Source organism: Macaca nemestrina, chromosome 15 (genome assembly GCF_043159975.1).
Source record: "Macaca nemestrina isolate mMacNem1 chromosome 15, mMacNem.hap1, whole genome shotgun sequence".
Classification (NCBI taxonomy): Eukaryota; Metazoa; Chordata; class Mammalia; order Primates; family Cercopithecidae; genus Macaca; species Macaca nemestrina.
Window position 1 is genome coordinate 53,650,201 of NC_092139.1, and position 15,059 is coordinate 53,665,259.

General features: G+C 44.4%; 1 protein-coding gene across 9 annotated transcripts in view; it reads left to right on the forward strand.

Moving 5' to 3' along the window:
• The window catches only part of LOC105486807 (Ras and Rab interactor 2), a 255,269-nt gene extending 241,253 nt beyond the window's left edge, over positions 1-14,016 (forward strand). For all 9 annotated transcript variants that reach the window (XM_011749872.2, XM_011749873.3, XM_011749875.3 and 6 more), the window contains 4 exons: positions 971-1,276; positions 3,102-3,233; positions 7,604-7,767; positions 12,181-14,016. In XM_011749872.2, the coding sequence (XP_011748174.1) occupies positions 971-1,276; positions 3,102-3,233; positions 7,604-7,767; positions 12,181-12,504 (926 nt within the window). In that variant the 3' untranslated portion in view covers positions 12,505-14,016. The remainder of the gene's footprint in view (positions 1-970; positions 1,277-3,101; positions 3,234-7,603; positions 7,768-12,180) is intronic.
• The last annotated feature ends 1,043 nt before the right edge of the window (positions 14,017-15,059 follow it).

Genomic DNA, 15,059 nt, shown 5'->3' on the forward strand with positions numbered 1-15,059 from the left:
CCCTTTATCCCTAAATACTTCAATGCATATTTCCTAAAAACAAGGCTATTCCTGTTTAATAACTACAGTGTAATTATCAGACCTAGAAAATTAACACTGATGCCTTGTTAGCACTATAACCTAGTCTGCAGGCTGTATTCAATGCCCTACTAATGTCCTTTACAGCAAATGAAGAATTTTTTAGTCCAGAATCTGATCCAAGATCACATATTATATTTAGGTGGATCTGCTTCCTCAGAAAATATCTTTTTTTTTTTTTTTAGATGGAGTATCACTCTGTCGCCCAGGTTGGAGTGCAGTGGCACAATCTTGGCTCCTCCTCCTCTTGGGTTCAAACAATTCTCCTGCCTCAACCTCCCCAGTAGCTGGGACTACAGGCGTGCACCACCACGCCCAGCTAATTTTTTTGTATTTTTAGTAGAGATGGGGTTTCACCATGTCGATCAGGCTGGTCTCCAACTCCTGACCTCAAATGATCTGCCTGCCTCAGCCTCCCAAATTGCTGGGATTACGGATGTGAGCCACCACGCCAGGCCCTCCTCAGAAAGTATTCTAAGAGATGTTGACCCCTCATTATTAGAAAATCCTTCCTTTAAGATAACATCTTTGCTCTCCTGTTAACTGGATGACCAGTTGAAGGACTAGGTCAAAAGAATGTCTTCTAGCATATTTGCCTGTACTTATAGGGATAGGGCATGAAAGTAATTAAAACAAGTATATTTCATTGTATTGGTTATATGCAAGTTATACATCATTGGGGAAGATTAGGTCTTCCCGGCTTTTCAGAAAAAAAATGTTAACCTGTGAGTCATGGTGCTGCTTGGTGTTGTCTGTTGGTTGGATGTTAAGGTGTACAACTTGTGTGCCTGCAGTGAATGCATAGAGTTGCAGACGTCCATTATAAGAAAGCAGATGTTGCATTTCTTCTTTCTTCAGACAATGGTCATAGTAGCTACACTTTCTTTGGCAGATGTGGTGCTGGAAAAAGCCATGCACAAGTGCATCTTGAAGCCTCTCAAGGGGCACGTGGAGGCCATGCTGAAGGACTTTCACATGGCCGACGGCTCATGGAAGCAACTCAAGGAGAACCTGCAGCTTGTGCGGCAGAGGAATCCGCAGGAGCTGGGGGTCTTCGCCCCGACCCCTGATTTTGTGGATGTGGAGAAAATCAAAGTCAAGTTTATGACCATGCAGAAGATGTATTCACCAGAAAAGAAGGTCATGCTGCTGCTGCGGGTCTGCAAGCTCATTTACACGGTCATGGAGAACAACTCAGGTGAGGCCGCTGGAAGCCCAGGCTCCATGCCGCTTCCCTCCCGGGCCAGAGACAGGCCTGTCTCCTGTCAGGCTTTCTGATTCCCAATTTCTCCTCCCTTTGGTCTCTTGATTTCACCAAGTGCCTTACAAAACTACAAGTGATTCTCTGATATCTGGCGAATTAGCCACATGCAACGGATTAAAATGTAACCAGATGAGGGCAACAAGATTTTTGTACCTGGCTGATTTAAGTAAAGATTTAGTTCAGAGTATGGTTACAAATTCAGTCTCTGGAGTCTGAGTTCAAATCTTCCCTCCAAGAAGAAGAAAATTAACTGAGGGACTTTGGTCCCCTTAATCAACCTTGCACGCTGTAGTTTTCTGCGTCTTTAGCTGGATGTCACCCTTTCTTTCATAAGGTGGGGATCAGCTGAGACAGCTCACACATAGCCCCAAGTGCAATGGAAATATCAGCGAGTATCATTACAACATTTTGGCCAATGAGGGTTTGTGTCAATGACCGATAGTATGTGAAAGGAACTCGGAGCATTCAGTCATAATGAGGCCTCATTAGAGCCATTTCATTGGCTAGCCCTTCTTTGCTACAAGCCGAATCAATATAATTGAAATTCACCAAAGAGTTACAAACTTGGAAAGCCAGCCCTCGGATTTAGCCTTGCTGCTTCCTGTAGATGCAGGGGTAACCATAAATCATGGATAGTGATGGAGCCTTGCATTGTCCCAGGTCTTCAGTAAGCTTATTGTAATTCCGAGGACGATTACGAACTTTTCTTCTGAGTGAAATTGCTTAATGAAGAAGCAGCAGAGAGAAAACACAGGCTCTATTAACCACTGCTTGAGTAGACAGGAATGTGTGTGCACTTTGGGAATTGTTGAGTGAAGATGTTAAAATATGAGCTCCTGGGCCTGGTAATGATAGCATGTGAACATCACCTCCTAAGTTTGCGAGCATATTTCACATGTAGGAAACATATTTTCTATAGTTCACAGTCATTTATAAAAATTCACCAAATAATAATCTGCACGGGATTTTGCTTTTCTGAAGCACAGTTTCTCAACACACACACTAAAGACTTGATGTAGACAGACTAATTCTTCTAATCTTCTAATCAGGGGCTGTCCTGCTTCCTGTAGGAAGTTTAGCAGCATCCCAGATGTCATCTGCATCCCCACCCTCCAGTTATGTCAATGAAAAATGTCTTCAGACAGTGCCAGATATCCCCTGGAGGACAAAACCATCTCCAGTTGAGAACCACTGATGTAAAGAAAACTAGAAGTAAAGACTAACACTTTTTGCCCTATATTTCTATTGATTAATGTGTATATTCAACATATACCGAATTAACTGTGTGCTCACATTAAATACAGAGCAAAGTTGGCTTATTCCTGGTTTGAGTTTGGCCTTGTCATTATGTTTGTGAATAATGTGCACAGCAAGAAACAGGAAATAAGACACAAAGAATTAGCATAAGTAAATATTTTGTGTTTTACAATATTATTTATTGTTTGCTGAAAATTAAAATATTTTAACGAGCATTCTGTTCTATCATATAATTTTATACAAATTATAAAAGTGGGGAAAAAATCTGTAATGTGTTCATTGGTTCATAGACATTCATTCTGAAACTGTAAGGGCTGGTCTCTAACATTAGCAGCTGAGAGGGTCACAGGCTACATAGGATTCCAGAAACACCCACCTCTGTTTATAAATAGCACAGTCCCCCAGAATGACTCCTTGCTGTCTAATAAAAGCAGCAAGTAGGATGTGAAAGAAAGAAAAGTTGGTAAAAACATTCCATCTCGTTCTTTCTTCCTACTCTCAGGGAGGATGTATGGCGCTGATGACTTCTTGCCAGTCCTGACCTATGTCATAGCCCAGTGTGACATGCTTGAATTGGACACTGAAATCGAGTACATGATGGAGCTCCTAGACCCATCGCTGTTACATGGAGAAGGTAACTGCTTTTGAGAAAAGTTGAAGGAACTGGGTGCTATTTTTTTCATTTTTTTTAAATTGAGATGAAATTCATGTAATATAACATTAATCATTTTACAGTGAATAATTCAGTGGCATTTGGTATATTCACAATGTCATGCATTCTCCACCTTTATTTAGCATCAAACTATTTTCCTCACCCTAAAATAAAATTCTGCACCCATTAAGCAGTTACTTGGGTGCTTTTTTTGACATCTTAAGTGTTAACTGAATTTTTTTTTAATTTAAAAGAGTGTACTAAGCTTTTTCTGATTGCAAAGGTAATACATACTCATGGTAGAAATTTTGGAAAAGCCAGGAAAAACACAAAGAAAAAATATAACCCCATCTTAACTATGCTTCACTAAGATTGCTTAATGGCAATAAAAAAACTACGTTCAGTAGAATAAATGCCATTTTTTTTTTTGAAGAAATGGTTTCTTTGACTCCAAGAGAAAATTATAAACTTTTGTTGAGGATATTTCCATTGCCAGAAAAATAACCTGCTCTTATATTAGTGAAATGGGTAAAAGCTTGGCTTTGTTTTTATTTTTTAAAATTTCACTTTTAAGGTAAAAACAGTATTAAATTTTTTCCAGTTTTTTTTTTTTTAAAGTATCTTTTCATTTTTATAATAAAAACACAGGGATGTGGAATCCGTGCAGTTTGCTCTCAATTTACCTTGGCAGTCGGGTTCCTTCTTCTTATGTCTGCCTAACCCCAACATGTCTTAGCAGAAATTCCTTCTCCTTACACATAGCTTAGGTATTTTACCATGGAAATGATTAGGATGTTTGGCACACTAGTGCACAGCCTTGAAAAGCAGACATAACTGGGACTCTGTGTGAGCTTATCTTTTTAAAGGAGAACAAATCAGGGCCTGTGCACTGTGAATCCTCTTAATCCATTTTAATATATCCAGATAAAAACCCAGACAAGCCCTAGGGGGGGATTGTTATGGGGTTTTGTTGTTGTTGTTGTTGTTGTTGTTGTTGTTGTTGTTGTTGTTGTTTTCCGATGAGTTTCAGTCTGGGCTTGAGTGGAAAGGTCCATCTCTGACAGGATTCCCTAAGGAATGAGTCATCCCAGCATTTTCCCTGGAGGGAATGAAGTGCATTTTTACCACCCCAGAATGTGCCCCTTAGTCTCTTCAGTCCTACTTTTTCTGTCGGAGAGACCGCCCTCCCTGGAGCCCAATTATGCCCTTCCCACGTGGTCAGGGGTAGTGCTGACTCAGAATGTGGGATGAATCGCTCTCCTCCTGTTCCCCATCCCAGGCAGGTATGAATGGGCCTCTTTCATTCTTTCACCCTTTAGCCTCTTCTGTCCCCTCATTAATATTCCTAACCATGGAACCAGACACTCCCTGATGAGCCTCTGAGGCCCTCCCTGGAGCTTTTCTTGCCTGCTCTGCCCTGGGATTAGACAGGACAAGGCCAAACATGTGGTTTTGCCCAGGGATCAAGAGAAGCATGTTAGTCTACATGGCATGCTTTCCTTCCTTCCACTGTAATGTTTGTTATTAATACAGTTTGGGGTTGGGTTGTTCTTTTTCAAGCTTCAATCATGTTTAATTCTAGTAATAAGTATGTAGAGCTCTTAGGGCTTTGGGGAAAAAGACATGCCGGTTTCACTTAGAAAGTCGATTCTGTTACTGACAATGTGCACTCAGGACAAACATTTGCTTGTATCTTGTGGCCCAAGGATAGAGACAGCTACTTCCTGCCCCTTTCCCATATTGGCCCAGGGCAAGGCCCTGTGTTGATGACTAATGGACAGGTGGCTGTCATCTCCTCCACGAATCCCACAAGAAAGACAAGGGCACAACTAGTAAGGACACAAAGCGGCTGGTGAGCTCGCACTTAAATAGAGCCTGCTTCCACTTAACCGTGTCTGGGGCTTCTTGGCTGCCTTCCTTGGGAGAGCAGGCAGCCTAGTCGGGTTGGCTGTGATCACAGACCAGGCCTACGTAGCATCGAACTGAAGCCATGCAGCCTGGGAGGAAGAGGCTACTGAGCAGTGGCAAAAATACAGATTGGACTTTTCCGTGCCTGCCCAAAGTCCTCTTTGGTTTGCGGGGTAGCAGCCACGTCTGTTTTCTGCTGTTTAAGCAGGTATTCTCATTTACCAAAAAGGCGTCATAGAATCCCTTAGAATTGCACAGCTCTTGTGGTAGGGTTATAGTTTTGCTGAAATTTAAAACCTTCTCTAATTGCATCCACATGTTTCAAAGTGTGGTCAATTCTGTGCTTCCAGCATTTGAGTTTTCTCCTTAGTGTCCTGAACAGATGAGAGCTAGGGAGTCTAAAATTTGAAGTCCAAAGGAGCCCCCCACCACCCCCACAAAGATTGTAACAGTTCTCCAAGTCCTTGCTCAAATCCTGACCCTCCATACAGCCTTTCCCGAATACTTACATTCATACTGATTTCTCCTGAAATTCTTCATGTAGCATCTGTATTCTGGATTACTGAGTTTCACACACAGTCACCTGCTGATTTGTTTGTGGGGCAAATATTTGGTAAAGATCAACAATTCAAAACTCTTAACTAGGGTGATTATACTGTAGGTGGCAAGGTCTGAAAAACCTTTCAGATCACTCTATACACAGAAAGCTTGACATGTGATCAAGGGAAAGCGCATGGCTCAGGGTGACCCAGATTATACTGGAGGAAAAAATAACCTCAAGTCTTTATCTGCAACTTGAAAACAAGAAGGGTGTTTTTCTTTCTCGAGTTCATGTCCAGCAAAAGTTTGCAGGGCGTGCGGCTCCTGATCCACATGGAGGGGACAGTTGCCATCTTGCATATTGCCACTTATTGACCAGAGAGAGGCTTCCGCAGAGTCTCACATGAACAGTTAAATACTTTGGCCCTAAAGGTGACACTTCTGCACAAAACTCATTTCACCAAACTAACTTCTGGTCCCTGCAGGCATAAATTACCAGTGTCTTTTTAAAAAAACAAAACAAAACAAAACAAAAAACACACATTCATAAACTTCTGGAGAGTGAGGACTCAGATTCTATTTCTTACAAACCTACTTTCTCCTCTGTAGCTGTGGCTCGCAGTAGAGATTCAGTGAGTATTTTGACAAAGAATGTCTCTACATCTAAAATGTGCTGTGCCCAGTTAGGGAATTTTTAATAAACATTTGGGGCGACCCCTAGTGGCTCTTCAGCGCAGAGACCGTAAGTTCCTCCCCAGACACCTAGTCATATGTTACAACAAAAACTATGAAGGAATACATACGCATCTTACAGGGTCGTCAGCCCTTTTACACTCCTCAGGAACACAAGAGATCATTCCTAAATGCACCATCACAGGAGCATCACTTTCCTGTAAATTATTTTATCCTAAGTGCCAGATGTCACGTTAGTCCCAAAGGAAGGGGTAAGAAAGGGAATCAGGAGAAATTATTTTTGAAGTACCCACATTTTTGCGAACAGTTCTTTCAAAGTGAATAGTATACTTAATTTAGAAAATATTCATTTCTTTTTTTTTTTTTTTTTTTTTTTACTTTTTTTAAAAACCAGATTCTTGTTTATCAGAGATAGAAAATATCAACTACTAAAAGAAAAAGCCAAAAGCAAGTGTTACCACGAGTCTGGACTGATGGGGGGATTCTGGTTTTGGATTGTCTCACAAGCCTGACTTTCCCCCAACCACCCCGTCAGGCCTTAATACCCCAACTATTTCTAGCAAACGTTTTTCACAATTGCACTTTAATAATTTTGGCCAGGCATGGTGGCTCATGTAATCTCAGCACTTTGAGAGGTCAGGATGGGTGGATCAGTTGAGGCCAGGGTTCGACACCTGCCTGGCCAAAATAGTGAAACCCCATCTCTACTAAAAATACAGAAATTAGCCAAGCATGGTGGCGCCTGCCTTTAATCCCAGCCATTCAGGAGGCTGAGGTGGGAGGGTTGCTTGAACCTGGGAGGCGGAGGTTGCAGTGAGCTGAGCTTGTGCCACTGCACTCCGGCCTAGGTGACGAAGCGAGATTCCATCTCAAAAACAACAACAAAAACACTTTAGAGGCTTGGTCAGTCTCACGCACTAGAATGGAAATCCCATCCGTGGAAACAGGAACCTTGTCAGCCTGGCTTGTCTGTGTTCCCCCGGCCCCTCCCAGGCCTGGGTCACTCCATAAATCTCTGCGGGATGGCTGTGTGAAGGGATGGATGGAGGAGTGAGTGCCATGCTCTTGGATGTGGGCCTCTGTGATCCTACAGGAAATGCATGTTGAAGAAATACTAAAAATGCAAAACATGCCCTCTAACGCTGGCATCCCATTATCACCTGTGAGCGGAGGTTGGCACTGGGAGGACCCACTCTTTCTGCTCTTTTCAGGAGGCTATTACTTGACAAGTGCATACGGAGCACTTTCTCTGATAAAGAATTTCCAAGAAGAACAAGCAGCGCGACTGCTCAGCTCAGAAACCAGAGACACCCTGAGGCAGTGGCACAAACGGAGAACCACCAACCGGACCATCCCCTCTGTGGACGACTTCCAGGTGTGCAGCTGGCCCCCGCTTTGCTTCCTTCATCCTCCAGGAATGCAGAGCTGGCTCACCCAGCACATCCCAGCTCAGAGGTCCCCACTGTGTTGAATTATTTGGCAGGAAAGGGAGATCTCAAACCACCCTCTGGCCTTGTTACATTGCTCTGTTTTCTTTACATTTATATATGCATGGGATATTTGGCCCAAGGTTTGCTGTCCTTAAGAAAACCAAGTTGAATTAAGGCAGGATTTCTGCCCAAACAAGCAGACGATAAGTCAAAAAGGAGGAGGAAGCATTTGGCACAGGCGTTGGAGATTTTATTTCATCAGGAAACAGCCGCTGTGTTACGCGATGCAATTGGCCTAGTTTCTCTTTGGGAAAGGGGAGAGGAACAGTGATGTCTCCTTCCCTTTTCACTCGCCCGCTCTCCAAAACAGAAGACCCCAGAATCTCAGCAGCAGCAGCAGCAGCTATGGCAGCCGTCCACAGCGCAGAGTGACCAGGCAAGCATCTGAGCGAGTCCTGCTCAGGTTCCCTGGCCAGGGTTTTTCCTGACCATGAGCTGCTGCTTGGGAACGTGGGATTCCCAATGAGCTTGTTTCTTAGAATGGAGAGGTGGGTGAGGGCTATAGAAATCTTTACCCAAGGCCAGGCATCGGGGCTCACGCCGGTAATCCCAGCACTTTGGGAGGCCGAGGCGGGCAGATCACCTGAGGTCAGGAGTTCGAGACCAGCCAGGCCAACATGGTAAAACCCTGTGTCTACTAAAAATATAAAAATTAGCTGGGTGTAGTGGCAGGCACCTGTAATCCCAGCTACTTGGGAGGCTGAGGCAGCAGAATTGCTTGAACCCAGGAGGCGGAGGTTGCAGTGAGCCGAGATCGCACCATTGCACTCCAGCCTAGGCGACAGAGTGAGACTTAATCTCAAAAAAGAAAAAAAGAGGCCAGGCGTGGTGGCTAACACCTGTAATCCCAGCACTTTGGGATGCGGAGACTGGCGGATCACAAGGTCGGGAGATTGAGACCACCCTGGCTAACACAGTGAAACCCCGTCTCTACTAAAAATACAAAAAATTAGACAAGTGTGGTGGCGGGCACCTGTAGTCCCAACTACTCAGGAAGCTGAGGCAGGAGAATGGCGTGAACCTGGGAGGCGGAGCTTGCAGTGAGTGGAGATCGTGCCACTGCACTCCAGCCTGGGCGACAGAGCGAGACTCCGTCTCAAAAAAAAAAAAGAAAAAAAGAAAAAAGAAAAAAAGAAATCCTTAGCTAACACAATTCCTGATTTGCTCATCGTTTATGAAATAACAAGTGAGTTGGCAAGTGTCTTCAAATAATATTTTGAAGGTTTTAAATTAAATGATAACATCTGCCTATGGTTTGTTTCTATGTTCCTCATGATGAGTTTCCAAGCAGGGATCTGGAAAGCAGGACAGATTTGCCTACATGTCCAGATTCACCTGCTTTTTTTTTTTTTTTTTTTTTTTAGGTGGAGTCTCGCTCACCCAGGCTGGAGTGCAGTGGTGGCACGATCTCTGCTCACTGCAACCTCTACCTCCCAGGTTCAAACGATTCTCCTGCCTCAGCCTCCAGAGTAACTGGGACTACAGGCGCTCACCACCACAGCCGGCTAATTTATTTTGTATTTGCAGTAGAGACGGGATTTCACCGTGGTGGCCAGGCTGGACTCAAACTCCTGGCCTCAAACTGATCCACCCGCCTCCGCTTCCCAAAGTGCTGGGATTACAGGCGTGAGCCACTGCGCCTGGCCTTTTTTTTTTTTTTTTTTCTTTTTTAAGAGCTCTGAAAATAGAGGGTCAGATGAGGTGGCTCACACCTGTAATCCCATCGCCTCACAGGCTGAGGCAGGAAGATCGCTTGAGGCCAGGAGTTGGAGACCAGCCTTGGCAACAAAGTGAGACCCCTTCTCTACAAAACAACGACAACAAAAATTTTCAAGTTAGCCGGGTATAGTGGTACACACCTGCAGTCCCAGCTACTCAGGAGGCTAAGGTGGGAGGATCTGTCGAGCCCAGGAGTTTGAGGCGACAGTGAGCCATGATCACACCACTGCACTCCAGCCTGGGCAGCAGAATAAGACCCTTTCTCAAAAACAAATAAAAACAAGGCAAGCCCATCTTTGAAAGCCAAGATCAGCTCGTTCTTCTCCAAGATTTCAGTATTCTCAGAAATTCCTTCTCAAGCACATAAACGTAAAGAATGAGAATACACGTGCTGCACTCTCCCCACCCTGTTGCACTAAGAAGGTCCCTGTACCACTCTGTGTTTGCAGACCCCTGGGGTGCCATTATACAGCCATCCAGGGAGGGGCTGCCTGAGGCAGAACAGAGGAAGTGAGAAAAGTTCATTGTTCCTTTGCCCACCTGCCAACACACACTTCCTTCTCCACCTCTTCACCTGGAGACCCCCAGACACCGTGGAGCTGCCTTCTTCTGCAGCCGCCCCCTCCTGCCTTCATTGACCCTGCTCACTTTGGAGGTGCATGCCTTCTCAGAGTGTAACCAAAGAAGGAAATGCTCAGCACTCGGCTCGGGGGTCAAAGCAAAACCTCAGACCCAAAGCTCCATCGGAAACCCCTGAATCAGAGGTCACAGGCACAGAGGTCTTCTCACATGGGAAGAGGCAGTACGTCTTAGTGGTCAAGATGGTGGGGCTGCCTCTGCCATGTCCTAGCTGTGTGGCTTTGGGCAAGTTACTTAGCCTCTCTGTGCCTCAGTTTCTGCACTAGTCAAACAGGGATCATGTAGACCCTGTCTCTTAAAAAAAAAAAAAAAGGTTCAAAGAGTATCAGTGTCAACCTGGGCACCTCCCACTAGCTCACCTCTCCTGCGAAGTCACTGGGCTAGCAAAAGTCCCCACTGGAAGCAGATATGAAACATATCTGACGTGTGCAGAGCTCACTGTCCTTCCCGAGAGCTTCCCCTTCCATTATCCCAGGAAACCCTCGTGGTGACCATGCAGGCACCTGGGCAGAGAGCCCTCCTTCCCTTCACTGCCGAGCCGGGTTGCCAGATTTAGAAGAATAAAATGTATTTGTTTTCTAGATGAAACTCAAATTTCACTGGGTGTTCTAGATTTCATCTGATAACGCCACTCTTTTTTTTTTTTTTTTTTGTGAGACGGAGTCTCGCTCTGTTGCCCAGGCTGGAGTGCAGTGGCCGGATCTCGGCTCACTGCAAGCTCCGCTTCCCGGGTTCATGCCATTCTCCTGCCTCAGCCTCCCGAGTAGCTGGGACTACATGCGCCTGCCACCTCGCCCGGCTAGTTTTTTGTATTTTTTAGTAGAGACGGGGTTTCACCGTGTTAGCCAGGATGGTCTCTATCTCCTGACCTCGTGATCCTCCCGTCTCGGCCTCCCAAAGTGCTGGGATTACAGGCTTGAGCCACCGCGCCCGGCTGATAACGCCACTCTTAAGGAAACAGAAGCAAAGCTATCTGGGGTCACAAAATCTAGGAGAGCCTGATGTGAGTTTAAGATTCTTTATGCCTGGTCTGGGCTTTGTATCTTGTAAGACCACAGGTTTACATATTTCATGATAGTATGTACCTGGCATGATGGCAGCGCCTGAGCCTGCAAATGTCTTTGTTTAATTCCCTGCAGCACCACCTTGCGTGTAATCACCTCCATCTGCAAAAGTTGGCAAAATCAACGTTCTTTTCCACATTGTGCCCAGAGCTACTAGGAGCCTTGTATTAGACTGAGCTACCTGAAATCACCATTTGGGGGAGATAAAAGATAGTCAAATGTCAGCATGTTTTTTGTATGTGTGTGATTCAACCTAAATTATTGCCCTTGATTAGGATTTATTTAAAAAGTGTGTCAAAAGTGAGCACAAGCCAGGTACAGTGGCATGCGCCTGTAGACTTAGCTACTCAGGAGGCTGAGGCAGGAGGATCACTTGAGCCCAGCAGTATGAGTCCCGCCTGGGGAACATAGTGAGATCTCATCTCTTAAAAGGAACAGAAAAAAACAAAATGTGAGCACTGTGCATGCTGTTGTGTGTAGATATTTTAAATCTCTTCCTGCTGACTTCCTTCATACTCTTGTGCTATTTGGTTTATTTTTCAAGCTGGGAAGAAACCCAGCATTGGATGTGGTTCACACTCTTAAGCAGGGGTTTCTTAAGCAGACTTTATGAGGGAAATGGACAGATCAGAACCAGGGCTGCCTGGACTTCCTGCTTCTTATAGTTGCAATGAATCATGTAGTTCTCCTCGCCACTGTCCAAAGTCAGATCAGCCTCTTTCCTTGTCATTCGAAGCCTCATGGCCTGACATCGGGCATTATGACAAGACAGGGCCTGGAAGTGGCTCACAGTCACCGTGCCCCACTCGGTCCCCCATCATGCTCACTATCTAGTTTTCTCTTCTGACTGTCTCAACATTCCTCTTCCACTTGCAGAATTACCTCCGAGTTGCATTTCAGGAGGTCAACAGTGGTTGCACAGGAAAGACGCTCCTTGTGAGACCTTATATCACCACCGAGGATGTGTGTCAGATCTGCGCTGAGAAGTTCAAGGTGGGGGACCCTGAGGAGTACAGCCTCTTTCTCTTCGTTGACGAGACATGGCAGCAGCTGGCAGAGGACACTTACCCTCAAAAAATCAAGGCAGAGCTGCACAGTCGACCACAGCCCCACATCTTCCACTTTGTCTACAAACGCATCAAGAACGATCCTTACGGCGTCATTTTCCAGAACGGAGAAGATGACCTCACCACCTCCTAGAAGAGAGGCAGGACTTCCCAGTGGTGCATCCAAAGGGGAGCTGGAAGCCTTGCCTTCTGGCTTCTATGTGCTTGAGCTTGAAAAGCAGTCACCTCCTCGGGGACCCCTCCGTTTAGTGACTAAGCCATCCACAGGCCAACTCAGCCAAGGGCAGCTTTAGCCACGCAAGGTAGCTGAGGTTCGTGAAACAGTAGGATTCCCTTTTGGCAATGGAGAATTGCATTTGATGGTTGAAGTGTCCTGAGATTGTTTGCTACCTACCCCCAGTCAGGTTCTAGGTTGGCTTACATGTATGTATATGTGCAGAAGAAACACTTCAGATACAAGTTCTTTTGAATTCAACAGCAGATGTTTGCGATGCAGTGTGTCAGGTGATTCTCACTCCTGTGGATGGCCTCATCCCTTCCTGCCTTCCTTTTTCCTTTTTTTTTTTTTTTTTTTTTACAAAGAGCCTTCATGTTTTTATATATTTCATAGAAATTTTTATAGCAGTTGCAGGTAAACTGTCAGGATTGGTTTTTAAAATATTTTTGTAACTTTAAAATATTCTATAATTATGCATGTGATTTTAACATTTAATATTCAAAAATAAATCTCTTGCTGGATTTGAGAGTATTGCATTTTTAAAGTCTCTCTTCTGTAACTGGATGTTTTGGCAACTTTGTGGGGAGAGACTGCTGGATTTCTTAAAGCAACGTATTCCTGACACTGGCCACAGAATGCCTTTGGAAATCGGATGTACTGTTCTCTTGTTCACGTTTAGTGGTGTTTTGCTGTTTTGTTTTTTAAACAAATGATGCTGAGAATAAGGAGAGAAATGAATGTAGCGAGAGGTAGAGAGAGAAATACGGACTCTAACAAAGGACTGAGGAGTGCAGTCTGCTGGTTCAGGCTCTTCGAAAGATGTAGAAAAAGAGATAGAAGGAACCACCTACGCTTAAAATACTGTAAATATGCAATGAGGTTTGGCAAAATCTATTCCATGTGTGATTTGCTTTTAGAAACGATTTTGAAAGCCCCTTGAGAAAAATAAAAATCAAGAAGAACACCTTTTCTCCCTTTTCCATCGAAATTAAAACTAACAGCATCAAATTATTGGGACCAGAAACCAAGCAATGTATAATGTGGCTTTTGTTGAGTTAAATAAGGTGCTGTATAATGGAGAAGAATTCGAAAATGCACAAAAAAAAAAAATCTACATTATCAGAACCTGCAGTGAAGTTAAACTTAACGTTAAATAAAACCAGCTTGCAGGTGCACAAACTATGAGGGTCTTGTATCCATGTAACACAGGTAGTTACAAAAACATGTTATTGTACTGTGTAAAGATGCGTAGTCATCTAATTTGGTTGGCTTTGTACCTTGTACCTTTTTCAGCCTTGGCTTTTGTTGAACTAGAACCCTCAGCACATACTGTGTTGTACTTTTGTAAATGATTTTTTAAATGGAATTTTGCACATAATACATTGTAATACTGTATGATAATCATGTGTGAAAATAATTTTTGAAATATCCTTTGGTTTTTTTTTTTTTTCTTTAGAGTAAGAATATATTCATGCACCACACAGTGTCATGGACAGATGAAATACGAGCCAGGGTTTGTGGTTAGACGTTGTATTGAGGGGCTAAGCAGAAAAGCTCACATTTCTCAGAAGCTCCTCCTGATATGGGGCAAAAGTTAAGGAGCAGAAGGAAAAGGTCATCCTCCCCCTGAAAGTGTTTCCATTGTTATCTAGTACAGTACTTGGCTCGGTCGGACTTAGAGAAAATCACAGGTAATTTGAACATGGAGTTAGCTGGGGCCCTGCAGACAGCCCCACCCTGTCCTCACGCAGCCTCTGCAATGCCCTGGCTGAAAGTTCAGTGCTGTTTCAAAATTGACAGCCAGAGGCTTGGTCTCCTCGCTGCTATACTCCCCATGCTTGGAACGGTGCCTGGCATATATTAATAGTAAGTGCTCAATAAATCCTTCCTGGCTGAAGGAAGGAAAACATGAGTTTAAAAGGGTTTCTAACTCATCAGTGGGAGAGATCCGTAAAGATCAGAATGAGGACTGAATGGGCTGCCTGCTTTTGCTATTTACAACGAACTAAACGTTGACAGCTCAATCCGTATGGTTGTCCTCCCCACTCTTCAAACTAAGATCATCATGCTTTGTTTATTTAAAGCAGGTCACAGCCTCTGCATGCGAGGCAGCCTTGCAGCCTTCTGCGGGATGAGAGCGAGCTCAGAAGAAGAAAAGGTAGCGTGGGCAGAAAGCGACATCACAAGACAGTCCCTGGTTTTGTCATTGGGCAATGCTTCCCCGTTAAAATTACAACACAACATGTGCCTCCACTTTTTCCCCCACGCAGGCATTTCTCACTTCTCAAATTGCCAGGAAACAGACTTGGGTGAAGGTTGGAGGGAATAAGAGGAGAGTAAAAATATAACGCTGGGTGGAGGAAGAGGAGAATGCATTTCCAAATTTAAAAATACATTATAGCTGAGGTGGGAGGATCGCTTGAGCCCAGGAATTGGAGGCTGCATTGAGCTACGATCACACCACTGCATTG